At 42.0% G+C, this 18,616-nt stretch overlaps 2 protein-coding genes across 2 annotated transcripts; one reads left to right on the top strand and one right to left on the bottom strand.

The window, feature by feature from the left end:
* Positions 1 to 36: 36 nt before the first annotated feature.
* mmp23ba (matrix metallopeptidase 23ba) lies at positions 37 to 11,676 on the bottom strand. The gene is made up of 8 exons (XM_074681123.1): positions 11,328 to 11,676; positions 7,108 to 7,244; positions 6,192 to 6,331; positions 5,538 to 5,705; positions 5,240 to 5,404; positions 4,650 to 4,760; positions 3,169 to 3,295; positions 37 to 1,382 (listed from the first exon to the last, which is right to left on the bottom strand). The coding sequence occupies exons 1-8, from the start codon at positions 11,460 to 11,462 to the stop codon at positions 1,208 to 1,210; spliced, it is 1,158 nt and encodes a 385-aa protein (XP_074537224.1). The 5' UTR covers positions 11,463 to 11,676; the 3' UTR covers positions 37 to 1,207.
* Positions 11,677 to 13,209: 1,533 nt separating this feature from the next.
* On the top strand, positions 13,210 to 18,109 carry ubiad1 (UbiA prenyltransferase domain containing 1). Its single transcript, XM_074680690.1, has 3 exons — positions 13,210 to 13,403; positions 14,524 to 15,140; positions 17,154 to 18,109. Exons 2-3 carry the CDS (start codon positions 14,579 to 14,581, stop codon positions 17,639 to 17,641), a joined length of 1,050 nt encoding a protein of 349 aa, XP_074536791.1. The 5' UTR covers positions 13,210 to 13,403; positions 14,524 to 14,578; the 3' UTR covers positions 17,642 to 18,109.
* Positions 18,110 to 18,616: the final 507 nt, after the last annotated feature.

The raw sequence follows: 18,616 nt of genomic DNA, 5'->3' as shown, positions 1-18,616 counted from the left end.
GCACACTGCCAGAGAAGAAAAAAAAAATGAAAGGAAGTCGAGCTTAAAAAAAATCCAGCCTTGAACCCAAGTTAGTAGTCGCTGTCCAAAAGTGATGTCATTCTTTGCACTGCACACTTTGTCTCTGTACTTTGTTCTTTCGGGGGAAAAGAGGCCCAGACGTCTCTCTGCCTTTGTTTTTAAATAGTTCTACGACTTCAGAATTAAACCGATAAATTCTTTGATTTTGATCCCAGGAAAAATAAACAGTTAAATTTCTTTGCTGCTTTGACTGGAATCAGCACTGTACAGTCCCTTTGCCTCGAGGCGCCTAGGGCCAGGGCTAAATGGAAATGTTCATTAATCAGTTTTATCTATCCCCCAGCCCCCACTGGAGCCCTTCTGCAGATTATTACACCTGATGTGTTGAATAAGCTTGGAAGGAGAGCAGCAAGTGGAACTGACGGCTCGGTCTCTGGAGGCAGACTGCTGGCTTCAATGTGAGGCTAGTAAAGTAAGCTAGACGTCTGAGGTGTTCCATATGTGGTTTCAAGTCCAAATAGTTCCAAAGGCTGTAGACAACATTGCTTACTCTGGCGTTCATAGCTTACTTTGGTCAGTGCGTAAATTATTTAAATGGCACCCGTCTGAGCTTGAGCTTCTGTAACTTTTTCGAGCACCTTAGATGATTGATATTTTTTGGATGACACTTTTTTTCCCAGGGACCTTAAGTGGAAGATTTCTGACTTCATATGATACTTATATCTATCTCCAACTTGGCTTTTACTTTTTGAATGAAACCACAGTGATATCTAAGTTGGTCCCACTTAGCTGTGGACACCTCTTAAGCGTCTGGGTGGCCTTGGAAACATTACTGTCTCAGCAGCAGGAGGTTGCAGGAGACGTCCAGGTCTAATGACTCCAGAGTCGATATTATTGTCCCAAACAGATGAGGACGGCTGCTACGATCTTTCATCACCACATGAAATGCAAACCGCATGGGCTGCCATGGTAGCTTTTCACAGTCAGGTAGTATATTCTCTGAAATTCAACTTGTCATGGAACATTTATTATTTATACATTTTAAAACGCAGTGGCAGTCAAAGATAGACGCTTGTATCTGTAAAAAAAACAAAAAAAAACACAGTTATGTGCCCTAGTGAATGAGGTCGACTTGTGACCCCGTGTGAATGAGTCCTCTTCAGTGTGGAGAGCGCCGAGGCGGCCTTCAGAAGCGCACACGTACTCTCCACGAGTAGTTTGTGAGGACTTTGTCTTTTTTCTTCACGATACAGGTGTATGTGCCTTCGTTGATGGCGTTGGCCACGATAGTAATGTGGTCGTCTTTCAGTGAGATGTAGTTTGGGTGAGAGTACTCCAGCAGCTCCCCGTCCTTGTACCAGCTGAATGAGAGGGACAGTGTTAAGTCAGTTCATTATACAGGATCAACGTGCACATTGTAAATAATTGGTGAATGTTATCATCTATGGACGAAAAGGTCTCAGCAGTATTCAGTTTGTCCCTGCCTTGGCTTGATCTGACCATCTCTGGAGAAGAAGCAGGATGTGCCTCTGACCTAGACAACAAGTTGTTATAGTTGCAACTCACCACGTCCTGAAGCAGTCAAAATGGAACTAATACACTACTAACTGAGGAAACAAATCATATAGTAGTAGCTTTATTTTGTGGTTGCCTTAGATAAAGAGGTTCTTCTTTTGCAGTAATAAATAGAATGCATAAAACATGGACAGCCTGACAGATCCCCTAAAGTGAAGCCAAAATCTGCAAACAAATTTGACTTCTGAAACATGTGTAATGAGTCAGTAAAGGAGAAACAGGGACATGAAATGCAAACGTTAACACAGGAACAATTAACTTTCCTGCAACATGAACCTGTCTAAAGAATGACCTAAGAATCTGTTATGCTAGACCAAAGGCCCTCAAAAAGCAGCCTTTGGGCCAGATCCAGCCACCTATTGATGGCCCCAAACAGTCAGTCCTGAACCATGTGTTTTGGTTGGGTCAGCACGTGTATACCAGGAATTGTCTCCACGCCAGCAACGCAGACAGGCTGTTACTGGGTCACACAGAGTTCACTGTGCAAATTTTAACTTTCATTTTTGTTCCTGGAGCAATGCGCATATTGACACTGTAGGAGTCTAGATTGCATTAAAATGGTGCGATCCAAGTTTGCTGCTAAAAGAAAGTGGACAGTGAAAACTGACAATTCAAAGAAGACTGAAAGAACTAAGAAATTTGCATTCATTACCTCTTCACCCAGCACAAGACCCATGTGCTTAACATAACAGGAGGCTACAGCTGTGATGAAGATCTCCAATTGTAAACAGCATTATGAGACAAAGCATAGCAACTTTGAAAAGACATTTTTTCAAAATTCAGAGGCAGGAAAAACAAAATGCACTGATATCGTCATACCAAGCTGCAAGCAGGATTCTTGCCACATCTATGACACGGCAACAAAAAGCAACAGCGTGCTCACTGACAGAAACAATGTTTAAAGGCCATTAAAGGAAGGAAACGACAGCTAAAATTGTTTGGCATTCATGACAGGGGTCATGTTTTGCTTTATTCAGCTTCTTATTTTCATTTATGTCTGAATTGAAATTATATGTTATTTTAGTTAACAGGCGTTTTATTTTGAGTATAATGGTATTATCCCATGAGGCCTGACCAACCTCATATATGTACTTTTGGCTCATTGAAGAAAGTTCTTGGTGGCCCGCTAAGATTTGTATTTGAGTATTCCTGCACTTTGCATTTTGAGTAGCATGTTTTTGTTGAATAAAAGGAGCAAGCTAATGACCTCTGGCCTTGACAACCATCTGACGCTATGGAAGCGCCGTGCACCTTTACATACAGTGCATGATTAGAGGGCGTGACAGTGCCTCCTGCTGGCCATAAGTAAGCATACATTATTTTAAAAAATTGTTTCTCATGCTTTTCTGCCTTAATGACAGGCTAGTGGACAGAGCATGAAAAAGATTAGAGAGTGACATGCAGGTAAGGTGCAGCAGGTTGGATTCTAGCCTAGGCTGCCTGCTTGAGACCTACCCTGAGATCTGCAACCTAGACCGCTTGGCTCAACCGGCGCCCCAAGAAGAATACAAGTCTGAGGCATTTCTGAATCACCCGATCACCTGTCTTATTTATAAAGAGTGAAATACTCACTATACTTTGCCTTTCTTTGATGCTATTTTCTTCCCACAGCGAAACGTGAGCTTCTTGCCCTCGACAACCAGCTTGTGTTTTGTCCGTGGGGGCATCGGAGTGGGAGCCACAGTGGGGAAAGGGAATTCTGGAAAAGAGTGAAGAAAGATAATTCAGCTGATGCTCTAAAACAAGATCTGACTCTTTAAATGATCTAACAATGATCCTAACAAGTGCTTTAAGTGGAAAAAAAGGGTTGGCACTTCCTTTTATTTACAGTTTGTGGATCAATCAGCCAGTATCAGATAATTATCAGTGTTACGTTCTTGGTTAATACCGTAAATAAAGATACTAGATTATAATGAGGGTTTTACAATGAAAAGCCTTATCTCTCTCTGTCTCTGTGAGTTTAACTAACTTCAAGTGAGCATCACACGAAAAGATGCAGGTGTCACATAGTGCACCATTCATGTTAGGCAGAATATGCCAAGAGAAAGTTCATAAAAGAGAGGACAAGCCAAAGCCCTGGCGGTCCCCATGCATAAAAAAATGAGGTCATATGCAGAAGTAGTGGCTCTGTGTTGGAGCATTCTGTCCAGTAAGTGATCCTGTAACTCTTCTTCTTCCATAATCTGAGGGTGACACAACTTCCCCTCACAGAGAATTTGTCAAAACATGGATTACTGTCAGACTTTTTGATTAGAACCTTATCAGGTCACACAGTCCAGCCTCACTGCAGCCGTCTTATCAGTGTAATATCTCCCATCTGGTTTTCAACAAACACAACAGGCCGCTTAGTGATCAACTCGGAGTCTGCTTAAAAAACAGTCGCTCTCGTTAATGCCTCAAAAATCCAAATTGACCTTGTGTGTCTCTAACCCTCAAGCCACAGTCTGAAATTCCAGCGGTTTGGAGTCACTCAGGAATTTTCCACAGCCGTACAACGTCTCCCAATCAACAATGAGGAACAGATTACTGCGAGCCAGGAATCGTATCCTTTTGCTTCTCTCCACACTGTCCCTTGTTGCAGACGAAAATCTCAGAGAGCCACAACAATCTAAAGGCTTTGATGGTTAGGAAGAGCCATTTCCTGTTGTGAGGAATGAAAACTCGGCAGCAGAGCGTCCCACAGTAAACCTAAAGAGGCTTCATCTGTCAGATCACTGATGTTATCAGATCTCTGAGCAGAGACACCGCTCAACAGGTACCCCCTCTAACCTGCACCGTCAGTGTCCCGAGCTGAAATCCACATTACCTCCCAGGAGACTCTCAGATTCACATGCACTAAACACAAACTCCTCCAGTGGCAAGTGTAATCTCACTCCAAATCAGATCCTTGAAAACCTCCATCGCAGCTCTGCATGGCTGGACCTGTTGGCTCCCGTTGCTCCATTGGCAAACGGTTCACAGCAGCTCCTTGCGCTGCTCAATTGAGAGAAAAGATTTTCTTTTTTTTCCTCTTTTCCCCTGGACTGCTGCTGCTCTCTGCTGCTGCGTCTTACCGTAACAGAAATCGCAGCTGGAGGGGCAGTGCTTCTGCATCAGCTTGCGCTTGCTGTCGCAATAGCCTTTCCGAGCCCAAGCCGGACAGATAAATAACCGGTCCAAACATCCTGGAGGAGAGAGGGGTGAGTGGAAGGATCAGACAACAGTTTTCAGTCTGCAGCAGAAAAAAAAACTGGATCCCTGATGTGCTTCTACTTCCAATGAAAATGACTCACCATTATACTCACTAATGATGACTCATGAGTAGTTTATACAATAATTATTAATGCCACGTTGGCTTTTAGTGCCTGTCCTTAGAGAGAAGCTCTGGTGGTCTCCACTTAGTCTGGTTGTGATCAAAAAGGTGTCCCTGGTTTTCTGCCACAGGTTTTATGTTTACATCCCCAGGAAATTCTTTTGTTTGGGAGGCTGACGTATCACCCTCAAGACCAGTTAAGTTAATTGATTTGTTTACTACTTCTGGCTCCCATGTCCTGGCTGGATGGCTGACAATATACCAGATGTATCTGTAATTATTAAAACCAAGAAAGGCCTTTTGATTTTTGTTTTGGTAGAGAAACAATAAACATGAGGATTGTGAGCGTACCATAGAGACGATGCAGGCCCCACACTTCATCCTGAGTGATAAGCTTGCGTCCTGTCAGAGTTGCATTCAGGTGCATTATTGCTTTTGGATCCATGGAGTGCATGAGTCCCAGGACATGGCCGATTTCATGAGTCGCCACATGGACAAGATCCGTCAACCAAACCCCTGAAAAACAGACGCAGTTGATTATTTCCTGTTGCAGTGTGCACCTCAGGAGCTGCTCAGCTCAGAGTCTGTTGCATCCATCATTCGTGGGTTAAAAATGAGCAATTTCCAGAAACATGATAAAGACACATGCCTTTCTTCCAGCTAAAGCGCATGTTTCCCAGAATCCAGTATTCATCGTCGTCAAAGTGGATCTCGCCAGTTGGCGGGAAGAATGCATGAGCCAACTCTCCTGTGATGCCGTCAAAACAATGGTGCAAGTAGGACTGCAGACAGTCCGTGTGGTTGACGGGGTAGAAGCCTGCCAAGACAGACAGACAGACAGACAGACAGACAGATTCACCTCAGGGCCGAGCAGGGGAACCCTCACTCCATTATTTCTGCTCTGTGAAGACAACAGCAGGAGGAGGCATGAATCATAAAAGACAGAGCTTCAGCTTCAGCTTTCATTCTGCAGGATGACAACCGTTCCTCCAACTGTCACCCAGGATTTATGCAGGACCCTGGAGCTTGCACCCAAAGGGACAGATAAAGCATAATTTAGACGGCTTCAGCATGGGCGGACATGTATGGAAGTTGTTAAGCGCTTGTTTTTTTTTCAGTAAGAAATTATGAATCATGTGGCGTATAAGCTTGGTAATATAGTCGCGGTAGTGTGATTTAGGAGGTTTGGAGGATGCTGAAGTTTCTGTGCTGACAGCGCAGAGGGGAAAAACAACAAAGACAAAGCAGAAGTCTGGAGCTCAGAGCCAAAGAACATCTGTTGGGACGGATGCAGAGTACCCACCGATCTTTATGTCTGCTTCCTGGTCAGCTGGCACCTCCCTGAAGCTGAATGGCGAGACGTCGCTCCACAAACCAAATGCCTTTGCGATGCCTCGACGTGTGTCGCTGGCATTTATCAGGTTTGTAGGGTAGGAGAGCAACCTGCTCAGAAACAACAGCATTATGTAGTTAATACTGGTCTCTACACACATTCCTCTACAGCAGGAGGATCTGCCAAAACACAATGGCTACTGTTCAGACAGACCAGAAATCCCACAAGCACTCCAAGTACAGCTCCATTACTGAGACCTGATATACTTTTATATCTTGGCTGGACTGATACAGATACTTTGAGCTGGAATCAGTCAGTGATTAATTGGTTATATCAACTTTTATTCTACAAGACATTAAATTATAATTCTGCTTACTCAGGGAATGACTCCATTAAAATTTATTTGATCAAAAACCAAGTGATCAACTCTCTCCTGTTCAATCCAATCGTTTTATTTAAGACTCTAAAGGAGGAGGTTCAGGAATAATGATTGTCACTGCAGCTTCTTTGAGCAGTCAGTGTAACACATTTAAATGTACGTAACAGCTGATGATATTGCTCTGAAGATGTGGAGTTTCTTCTCCCAAAACAGCACTTCAACAGGAAATGTATGTCTTTTCACTAATCGTGCTCCTGTATCAGCCATGAGGATAAAACATTATGTCAGAAGAAAATTATCTTAGTAAAAAAAAATCTCCTCCCACCCACTAGCTCATACCTTACTACCAAACTTTACCAGCAGAAGAAAACAGAGACACTGGGGTGAGAGTAGAAAGTGATTTTGAATGTAGACATCTTAAGATGAGAAGGCAATGAAAAGCTCAGTTTGTTGACTGGTTTCATTGATCATTTGAGGTCTCATTTAAAGAGGTAGAGAAATGAATACTTGTATGTTAGCTTGAACTTGTCCCATTTGAGCTGCTCCGGAGTCAGGGTGTAGCGCTTATTCCTGGACAGGTGGAGAACTTGTGAGCGGGCCTCTTTGCGGATCCCGATGAGCAACACAGTGGAGTAAGCTTCTTCCTTGGACAAAGAAAAACCTTTTATTAATCACCCAAGACCAGTGGTCTGCAACCTTTACTATCGAAGGAGACATTTTACTTCATCTCACTTGGATTCATGTCATTCCAGAGCCACAAAAACTTTCTTCCAGGTTTGTCTTTTTGTTAATTTAGTTTTCTTACCAGAGGGGTAAAACTTAAACTAGGCGCTGCCCCGTTGTTGCTGACTACTACAGCAGCTCTCTCTTCCTTGTCTGTCTCTTGTGATTTTTTCATCACTTTTTCGTCATCTTTGTATTTGGAGTGAATCATTACTTTGTATGGTTCATTTGTTGGTCGTGGACACCAAACTGGTTGTGTCTTCGGTAATATTTGTATTAGTTTTGCTTCTGTGTTTGTCTGGAGATCCTACATGTAACCATGGCAACATTGTTTACATGTGAAATTAGCTGTCGCACTTTGAAATCACTTTGATGCAAAGTGCTTCACTAATAAAATTTGTTATTATTATTATTAAATTAGCTGTTAGTAGCCTTAAGCATGTCAATGCTAACTGGTGCAAGGCCTGATGTTACCCACAAGGTGAGGAGACGGAGGTGAGGACGAGGTGCTGGTTCTCAGGTGTGAGCTAAGAAATGACGACATGGACCTGTCCTTCCATCCATCGACGCAAGATCTACCTCCAATAAGACGGATGAGCTAGCTGTACTAACCCAGCAACAGAGGGAATACCAGAAGGCAGAGTAGCATCGTGCTATTCACAGACATGGCTAACGGAGCTAACACTGGACACCAACACCACACTGAAAGAGCTTCACCTGCTGTGAGCAGACAGGATTCAGGACACAGAGATGGAGCATGACTGAAGAAGCTCAGTCCTGGACCCTGTGGAGGTGGAGGCTGGCTGAACTGGAGAATGATGGACAAGCTGTCATCATCTATTTTCTTATGGACCTTTTTGCCCTTTCTATTCACTTTCTTACTTTTGTTTTCTTGACTGCTGCTGTGACTCCTCCTGAATCTTCGCTCGGGGAAAGATTAAGTATTTTCTATTCTATTCTATTCTATTCTATTCTATTCTATTCTATTCTATTCTATTCTATTCTAGCTGCAGGTACAAGGAAAGGCTGTTGATGTTGTAGGAAGTAAAAAATCATGTTAAATCATGATTTTGTTTAGTGTTAGGGGTGGTGTGTTTTAGGGATAGGGTCAGAAAGCGTATTTTCTAGGCCACTTCTCTCTGATTTCTGTGTTTTTATCTTGAAAACTGTCCTGACCCCTCGACAGCCAGGTAAGATTGACACCTCTGTTCAATTCTTGGACACATGTGAGGAGTGGCCAGTCAGGAACCAGTTTCTTTAAAGCAAACCCAAACTTTAACTCCATAACTTGCCTGTCAAGTCACTGTCTTTAGCTCAGTGATGACTGAACCCATGGCACAGCGATGAAAGCATAACAAACTTGGAGTTCAGCGATCATTTCAGGGAAAATCATAACTGGAGTCCATCGAGGTGGATTACTGTTTCTGTGGTCTTTGCTGAGATGTGGGTAAATCTTAAGTCTGGCTCAACAAATAAAGAAAAAGCTGATGACTACTGACAATAAAACTTTACAAGCAAGAACAACTCCAAAGAAGAAGAAAGCCATTTGATGTTTAGATGAGGAAAGAAACTGTAAATCTTGTTTGGATCTGAAAGAGCGAAGCCCAGTCTTGGAGCGGCTTTAGTCTGAGTCTGTTACAGACTCTGGGATTGATGGGCAACTTTTCAGAGCCTCCAGATGAAAAACTTGTTGCTAAGATTTGCTTTGTCCTTGTAGCTTTTTTTTACTGTCCTGTTGGTGTTTAGAAAGTTGTGTTGTTGACAGGTTTGCTGATGAGTTCAGGTATTTCATCACAGTGGCTTGCTTTCTGCCTTTTTAATGCACCACACAGGCTGTTTTTTTATCATCATTTTTTTTTTTTTTTATCTGTGACCAGTTTAAGCCAACTGAAAATGAAACTGAAACCAGAACAGTCTGATACCAAACAAACTCTCAGGTCTTCAGATCCTGACTTTTTATGAGTCTGTAAAAAGACCCTGGAGTAAGGCCCCATCACATACCTGCAGTTACTACCTGTTCCTTCAGGTGTTGGCGAACGGTGGGACATTTTTAGAGGCTGCTGCTAAAATAGTAGATACACCAGGGTGTAGTGGTAACTATTAATGAACTGGTTTCATAGATATAATGCTTGAAAATAATAAAGAGGAAGCAAAGAAAATCCTTCCAAACAATTAAAATAAAGCCTGAGCAAGGAAAATCAGACTCTGTTCAAACTGCTCAAAATGCAAAAGTCCTGCAGCATATTCTCATGGGGGAAAGAAGCAGTGAAGGCAGGGAGCAGATATCAAAGCTGCTTACTCTTTTTTAGTATTCTACACCCTATTCTCTGGTTCCTGTTCCTGCTTCGCCCAGTCAAAACAAATAGATCCAGTACTTCCTTCATTTCCTCACCAAAATAGTCACACAGAGGTAGGCCGGCGGTCTGACTGAGTGTCCACACCGCCGAGGAACTTAATGACCTTTTTTTTTTTTAGATAGTTTATAGAAAGCTGCTGCTCTGCATCATATGCACCGGTCACCGTATCATCCAACAGACCTCAGATGAACTCAGTTGACACAGCTGAATCTTGTGTTTGGAGATTTATGGGGTGTTTAATGTACTAAGGCCAGTGCAGATCTTTTTGTATCTTGTGTTGTTATAATCACTGCAAATCTAATCTCATTTTGGCACGTCTTAAGTCGAACCATAAACCATGAGGACCGAAACAAGCCCGCTAGACTAAACCTCGAGGCCAAAACATCCAAGGATAAATCCCAGTGGATCGTTGGATGAGTTTGGAACAATCTGAGACTGCCAGAGACTGCTAAAACTGGGATTATGATCTTTAGCCTTGGTTTCATAATACTGAAGACTCAATTCAAAAGAAGCTATTAAATGTATCTGTTGCAAAATACAGGCTGTCAGTTGAACTGTTATTTAAGAAATACCTCTTTGCCATTGGATGCTGCGAGCATGCAAAGGTTAATGCGAGCATTGCTTTAAATCATGTGCTGAATATTTTAGACTGCCTACAGTCTTTTCATCATGCTTATTGTGCATTTTTCTGCACTGCTTATGCTATCTTGCTGAATTTTCACACAACTTCATACATCCATCAGAAATTCAAACTTTCTTCTTTTTTTAATAATAGCTGCATTGCCTAAGAAGCTTATCTAAGGCACTTGTGCAATCCACACACTCATGACTGACACATTATGAGAGTCTGTGGCAAAGGAAATGACATAAAGTCATCCCTCGGGCTCTGTCTCTCAGTGGGTGGGTGGCAGTGATCGAGGAACACATTTATCCAATTCACTGAAGTTATTACTGAACAGGGATCCACTGAAAGCTCTAATCAAATCATGGTAGTGCTTTAACCTCTCCTCCAGAGACATCAATTAAATCTGATAAGTATGCCAGGGGTATATTTAACAAAGTGCTGCTATCCTAAAGTGAATTTAGAGACACAAAAGAAATTATTGAAATTGCCTGGCATGTAGTTTCTTATTTAAGACTTTGAAAAGTTTGAAAGTAAATTCAGTATTTTTTAATGCAAACTTGAATATCATTGAGTGTCAATCTTTTATTTCAAGAAGTGTGAAATAATGTATATACTGAGCACATGCCAGGGTATTGTAGTTGTATCTATCTCTCTGTGGTGAGCATGAAAGAAAGCAAGTATTTAAAAATCATTCCAGTTTTCATACTAACTTTGACTAACACCAACACAGCCACTGGAAATCGCATCCAGGCTCTTTAAGCTATGGGTTTTATACAGCAGCTTGTGCGATAGCCCTACTTTGCACGCCGAGTGGTAAAAATGCTTCTAAAATTGATAAAAGATAGAAATAAATCCACGTTAAAGCACTGGGCTTCAGTGTAACATGAAGCAAATTTGAAGCAGCAGAATTCTGAATGGACATTGTTTCTGTGTTAAGTTCAGCGTTTAAAAACCCGGCACCCAATGGAGCTTGCAGAATCGCACCGAGATCTCTAACTGGTCACTAAGAGCTCACAGCATACCTCTAACCTCCAGGAGGGAAACGCTGTGGTTTGTTGCATCCCTGCGAGCAGCAGACTGAGCAGCGCAGCAGCCAGCAGAGGAGCGCAGCTTAGGTCGCCCCTGCGTAAACTTCTGGGAGTCTGACAGCACACCATGGCTGCGGTATCACTCCTCCGGGAGGAAGAAAACCAGCACAGATAATCCTTCAGCGAAGACAGCACAGCTTTACCATCTATGCCCGCGGACACCCCTTCCTTGCCATCGCACGGTTCGTTATTTTGTTTCTTATGTGTAGTTTCTGGCGTGGGGTGCAGCAGCGCAGTCCAGCCTGCGCACCAGGTAGTGAAAGTAGCGCAGACTGCATCAGCTCTGCTCGGCTCTCTTCCGTACAGTGCGCCTGCCAGAAGGCTGGTTTCATATTACTGTTTGATGGGGCAGGGGGTCAGTGTCGAGACAATCTAATGAAAACCAAACGCGCCCCGTCCATCAAACCACTTGTTGCAACCAGCAGAGCACAGTTAAAGGAGAATCAGATGGTTTCTTTTGAACATGATTTTCTGAGGGTTATGTAAGGCTGCAGGGGAAAAAATAGTTTAGTCTTCTCTTAATTTAACAGTGGCATGCACAAACACTTTCTGGGCAAGCTGGCAAACAACACATGGCATCACTGTGGACTGGTACTCATTATCCTGTGACCAATTTTGTCTACTCAACAGACCACGGAGTTCAAAAATATCCACAGTGGTATGCATCAGAAAATATTTGGGTTTTCAGCTAAAATGTGGCTGTTATAAAATTCCATTTGAGCTTTTGCTGAATTGTTAAGTTGCTTTTATACTCCTTTAACTTTTTTTGCAGACTTTCTTGTTCAGCAAGAACTGTGTTTGATGAACATTTCAATGAGCACACAGAATGATAACACTGATGAACAGAGTTTATTTAGTTTGCAGTGCTGCTAGCTAAGAAAGACACTGTTCGCCAGTAAATCTCATTTAGTTGAATTGCTACTGTCCCACGCATTGGAGTGTTGAAAAGTGGTAGCTTGGGTGTAGTTAACCCTCTGAAAATTAAACAATAATCAATTTATGACTTCATGTGTTTTTCAAAATTAAAGTATTGGAAGATGTGTTTTTATCCTGTAGTCTTTCTTTTTGATCTACCACCTTAAAAACAAAACAAAAACAAACATAGAAAAAAAGAAAACGAAAAGAAAAACATGTTCATCAGGTTGACCAGCCACTCTCTTTGTGTGTAAACGGCTGTCTGTTTCTACATGTCAGCCATGAAATAGAATGGCAACCTGTTCAGAGTCAGCCCCACTTCTTGTGCTCTGGCACTCTTGCAGCTGGGGTATGCTCCAGCCCCTGCTGAAAGGAAAAAAGGTTAAGATGATGGATGGATGGATGGATGGATGGATGGATGGATTGATGGTTGGATGATAGATGGATGGATGGATTGATGGATGGATGGATGGATGGATGGATGGATGGATGGAGGATTAAACAGCAGCATCAGCAACAGCAACAGCAGTAACAACAACAACAACAAAAAAAAATATAGCTTGACTTTCTTAAGTTTACCAGAAAAAAAACGCCACCACCAAGAACAATCCTTTATATCATGAAAACAAGCACTCTTTTATTAAAAAAAAATGAATATGAATGTTAAGATTTAAAACGTGTAGCTCTTGAGGCTTGTCAGCTCTCAAGGCTTCCATATTTATGGGAATAAACCAAAAATGTTTTCCTCCTTCAAAAAGTACGTCTGCAGATAACGGTTATGGCTTCCTTTAAATGAAATTATAATTAATTCTGGATTCTGGGACATGTTTTATTCATTTTTAACTTCCCGGTTTCTTCCAAATAGTTACAAAATAGTCTCGGAACCATTGTGCAAAAAGCTGTTTCCTCTGTCCGTGTATGCTGCTGCACTCGTGGCGGAGGAAATGGCGCCTGTCAGGTGCAGCCATTCAAGAACTCTCGAAGTTGACACGTAAGAGAACTAGCCAGCTCTCGCCGATCCAGGCTCAGTGTGACAGAAATATGTTTTTGATCGGTGAGAGACGCGCTTTGTGTCGGACGGTGAAGACGTAACAGGTGAGAGCGCGCTGCTGACAGACATTTCCTCCTTTCTGAGAACATTAGCTCGTCGGCTAGCCCGTTAGCTCTAATCCCATAATCTTAGCAGTCAGCCTTTGGTTGTTTGCCCCCCCTCCCGGGTCCGCTGCCCTTTAGGAGGTGGCGACTGTGTAGGTGTCTTCCGAAAGGACAGGCTCAAAAATCTGAGTGTGGGTGGCATTTAAATTAAAGCCACGTGTATTGGCAAGCTAAACAATTAGCCACTGTCTATTCTGGCTGAAACCGCCCACTTTGCCCTGAATCCAGAGAGCCTGGCACAAGTTAAAGAGCTGACTCAGGGCAAACAGACTATACAAGAGAATAGAATATAAAATACTTAAATATCTACTTTTTGCATGCAAAACACAGAAATTGTCTTTATATGTGCGAATATTTGCAGTTTCAAACACAAGGTTACCTTCACCCTTAATACCACATTCTGATAAACACATCTTTCATGCTAAAACGCATCATTCTAAAAAGCAGATACAATCTTTAATAAGATTGATTGGAATAAAACATGCATGCATTTGAGTTACGTATGGAGTACAAAAAAATATTTTAATGGTACCTCAAGCTGCAGGTTTACACATTTGTAACTATTGTGACTGAAGGATTAGTCTTTATAGAAACTAAAGCAATCATAAGTGTTATTACCAAAGACAGCAGTTTCCTTTTATACAATTTTTTTGCTCAATTTAGTTCCTGTTGGCTCCAGGTTGTTCATTTAAATAGATATTTGCTAAAATTCTGAGTGTCTGCTATTGCTAATCAATGCACTGCCTTTATAGGGATGTTGCTAAAATGGGAGCAAACCTTATTGCAAATTTTTATTTGATTGCAAAACTATAATTTAGTGGTCGAATATTTTTACCGTCTAGGGTTATGAGATGTGGGGTAGCAAGCTCTAGCTGTCATGTTGTCCACAAATGATTGATAATGGACAGTTCCTTAGATATTATCTCGTATATGACACATTTATCAGCAGTATTTCAAAGATGACCATTTTTTCAATGATAATTTGTAGAACTGAAAAAATATTTATCTTTTTCATATTTAATATGTACAAAACTGACTTGTGATTTTGCATTTACTACAGGAGCACCACACGGACATTTGGACATAGTGCTGTAACGGTATCCCTTTGCAGAAGAATGGCCAAAGATCAGAAACAAAGCCGGGCAGAGACATTCATACTGCATGGATCAAACGGTCACAATGGCCAGCAGTGGCAGACTGGTATGAATAACTTAACCAGCCACTCTCAAGGCCAAAACCACACGTCGACGATGGCTCGCGTTGCCTCGGATGTGAGGCACAAATGTGCTGCGTATGTGCTCGCACTGAGGCCATGGAGCTTCAGTGCCTCGCTCACACCGGTGGCCCTTGGTAGTGCTTTGGCGTACAAACTGGAGGGTTCCGTGGACTTGGTCATCCTGATGGTGTGCGCGGTGGCTGTTCTTGTGGTCCACGGGGCAGGAAACCTCGTGAACACCTACTATGACTTCTCCAAAGGGATTGACCACAAGAAGAGTGATGATAGGACTCTTGTGGATGAAATCTTGGCTCCGCAGGATGTGGTTATGTTTGGAGCATTGTTATACTCTTTAGGGTGCTTGTGTGCCACTCTACTGTACTTCCTGTCCACGCTGAGACTGGAGCACCTTGCCCTTATTTACTTTGGTGGACTCTCCAGCTCTTTTTTATACACAGGAGGTGAGTAAAATATTAACTCTACTCTCTTGGATTTCTGCCTGGAAGTTCATCTGCTTGCCCAGTCAATTAAAGCACAGACACATCACAGACTTAATGTCTCACAATGACATCTTTGCACATTGGCTGCAGATGCCAACAAAGGTTGGCGATGTGAAACAAGGAACCTGTGTTTGATGTCAGGAAAATGCTCACTGTACATTCATGTTTTCCATTGTGGTCAGTCCGTCGTGTGTTATTACAAAGAAAAAAATACACAGTGCTAAGTACATCTTTCCTTGGACAAAGCGTTTATTCACTGCAGTGGAAAGGTCACTTCACTCAAAACAGAAAAGTCATCATCCATAGTGTTTAGTCAGGCAAATACTTTGAATTTACGTTTTGATACAGATTAAAAAAAAAAGGCAGCATTTGGGTAAACCTTGTCACAAACAACAGGAACAGTTGCCATGCATAGGAGTCTGTTGCAATGCAGAATAGTTTTATTTACCATGAGCTAACAAAAGCATTGACAGTCTAAAAGCCAAAGATGACAAAAAAATGTTAATCCAGGCCAAGCAGAATCAGACCGAGAAGCTACAAATCCTCAAGCCATAGTAAACTGAGCTGAGAAAAAATGGAGAAAGAAAAAGAATACAAAGGGAGAGGGCAAAGCAGTGTCAGGGTCTGTGAATTCAGCCTCTTGAAAGTCCTCCCCGGACATCACTTCCAGCTTCTCCTTTAAACTTAAGGCCAAATGTGAAACATCTTGCAGCACTGTGCCATTAGTGGATATTATAACCTGCTGTTTTAATAAAAATCTGTATTGCTAGAAAGCATGTAAAAAAAGTGCACTGATCATCTCAGTACCACTATGTTCTGGCCAATCCCTCACTTCTGGAGAACTTCCCTCGTTGAGGCAGTTCGCATAGTTTTTCTGACGTGACACTGATGTGTTACATTTCTTCATGAGCTGCAGCTCTTTTCTGAGGAGCTTAGGTGTCATGTCATACCGTATGTGTGGAGGGTGTGAAGTGCACATCTTACTATCTCGTAGCGATGGAATCTCCCCTCCTGTGGCAGCCTAATCTTAATCATTCAGGCAACTTAAGAGGAACTCTGCTTTCACTCATTCAAGAGGAGATATTGTAAATACCACCAGTGTCCCCTGTCACGAGGTGTTTTGATACAAGTTGAGCCAACCGAAGAAACACAATTTCCTGTCTCTGCTGCGGACGAAGGCCTTCCCCTCACTAGAAAACTAGTTGAATAAAAATAACTTCAAAAGCATTTTTAGAAAAGGAACAAGTGTGCAGTCAGATTTAACCTTTGGTAAAATATTGAGTTTAAAATTCATAATGCAGTTTTATCAGTAAGGACAGAGAAGTTCACAAGAATAAAGGTTCAGAATCAACAGATGAGAGATTCCCCCTTTTTTGGTGATGATTTGAGAATTTCCAAGAACTTTATATAGAGCATACCTGTAGCCTCTGTACATGCTGTGCGCTATCTGACAGGTGAGCTAAACCAGCCCTGCAAATTGGTTTTGTTATTAGTAAAATTTGGAAAGCTCTTTTTAGCCAGGATATCTGTGAGATGTGAGACGCTAGAAAAGTAGTGGTAATCTTGGCTCATAATAGCATTTATTTGAGTGAACAGACTCAGGATGTGCTGCAACATGTAAAATAAATGCCACATTATGTATGGTTTTGTCATATACAATTCTTAAATGTAACAAGTATAAAGTGTGATCCAACCCAAAGCAGCAGGCATAGAGTGATCGACTGTCAACTCAGCACCTGTTCGGTTTTTCCAAAACAACAAGCAAAGCAACAAATCCCACGATCATACACGTGTGTGTATGTGCTGCATATAAACTGAGTATTTGATTTATGTAACGACCATCAGAGCTGAGAGCTGTCATAAAGTGTAAAGTTTCAAAATCATCAGCTGGAGATACTTGAAACAAAGACACCTTATGGTCTGCTAATTATAAACTGGCAATTTTATCTTTTGTTTTCTGTTTTTCCACCACAGGAATTGGCCTGAAGTATGTTGCCCTTGGAGATGTGGTCATCCTCATCACCTTCGGCCCGCTGGCGGTCATGTTTGCTCATGCGGTGCAGGTGGGCTACCTGTCTGTGCTGCCGCTGGTGTACGCCGTCCCGCTGGCCCTCAACACAGAAGCCATCCTCCACAGCAACAACACCAGAGACATGGACTCTGACAAGCAGGCAGGCATCGTCACTCTGGCCATCTTAGTAGGCCCCACGCTGTCCTACGTCCTCTACAACCTCCTGCTCTTCGTCCCTTACGTGCTTTTCTGCATCCTCGCCACCCGTTACACCATCAGCATGGCGCTTCCTCTGCTCACGCTGCCCATGGCCTTCCCTCTCGAGAAGCAGTTTCGCAGCCGGTGCTACGCCAAGATCCCTCAGAAAACAGCCAAGCTCAACCTGCTCATGGGACTTTTCTATGTGTTTGGGATCATTCTGGCGCCTCCTGGCAGCTTGCCGCTCCTGTGATGACTTGGCTTTGATAATTCAAACTTTTGTTGTTTTAATACAGACTAGTTTATTTACCTCTTTGTATTTGTACGAAGCTTTTTGGGAGCTTTCATTGGCTTTAATTTATTGTCTAATTTATAAGTTGAACAGAGATTTAGTTTAGGTCCTCCTCTGACACAGAAGGCATAATCAGATCTATTTTTCAGTATTAAGCTCTCTGTAACCTGTTGCTAAAACTTAAGAATGTTGGTGTCATTACGCTGAGGTAGGCGACAGTTTCATCATGAGGCCAGACAAAAAATCTACAGATGCCATTACTGTTGTTTGAGACTCAAGCCGTTACACTGACAGCTAAAAACGTCAATACAGCATCATTACCAAATTCCCAACATTGTACTCTTATGGTACCTACAGCTGCATTTGTTTTTTATGTTTTATTTTGAAGAGCCAAATAGTATTTTATTGGATTGTAATAAAACTCACAGATGCTGATGACCTGTGTCTTCATTTTGTTTAAAACTGAACAGATGAACTCTGTTCCCTGTCTAATTAATGGTGCAGAGAAATTTACAATGAAAATAAGAAGCTTTTTGCTCAAAACTGGTTCACGTGAAACCATTACTAAGTTTATAGAATACTAAAAAGCATTGATTTAGGCTGCTTTACATGTGACAAAAAGACTCTGAGCAGTCACTTTCATTCAGTGCGTGAAATTTAAGTGAGTGATCAATTAAAATTGAAAGTCAAACCCTTGTTTGGATAAGAAAACTGCATAATTTTCTCCCAAAAACACTCCCCAGTTTCATAGATATAGCAGTATGCAACATGCCAGTGACCACAGCCTCATATATTGTAATGAACTGGTGTATTGTCAGAATCACGATTGTGCTTACCTCCAAGATAAAGAATGAAAACAAAGACTCTTGGTGAGTGGAAAAAATAAATTGATCTGTACCAATAAAACTACTATTCTGATAAAAGGCTTAACAGAAA

This window comes from Halichoeres trimaculatus, unplaced genomic scaffold (assembly GCF_033239565.1).
Source record: "Halichoeres trimaculatus isolate MK-OKI-2021-1 unplaced genomic scaffold, fHalTri1.1 fHalTri1_scaffold_11, whole genome shotgun sequence".
Classification (NCBI taxonomy): Eukaryota; Metazoa; Chordata; class Actinopteri; order Labriformes; family Labridae; genus Halichoeres; species Halichoeres trimaculatus.
Note: the sequence above shows the minus strand (reverse complement) of the source record. Positions and strands in the feature narration are given on the sequence as shown.

What these genes read in the sequence shown, in the direction of transcription:
- mmp23ba (XM_074681123.1), bottom strand. Translation starts at nt 11,462, where the DNA reads ATGGTGTGCTGTCAGACTCCCAGAAGTTTACGCAGGGGCGACCTAAGC. An exon ending in GGAAGCAGACATAAAGATCG is followed by an intron (nt 5,706 to 6,191) that starts GTGGGTACTCTG and finishes CTGTCTTGGCAG; the next exon opens with GCTTCTACCCCGTCAACCAC. An exon ending in GGGCCTGCATCGTCTCTATG is followed by an intron (nt 4,761 to 5,239) that starts GTACGCTCACAA and finishes TCTCTCCTCCAG; the next exon opens with GATGTTTGGACCGGTTATTT.
- ubiad1 (XM_074680690.1), top strand. Translation starts at nt 14,579, where the DNA reads ATGGCCAAAGATCAGAAACAAAGCCGGGCAGAGACATTCATACTGCAT. An exon ending in CTCTTTTTTATACACAGGAG is followed by an intron (nt 15,141 to 17,153) that starts GTGAGTAAAATA and finishes TTTCCACCACAG; the next exon opens with GAATTGGCCTGAAGTATGTT.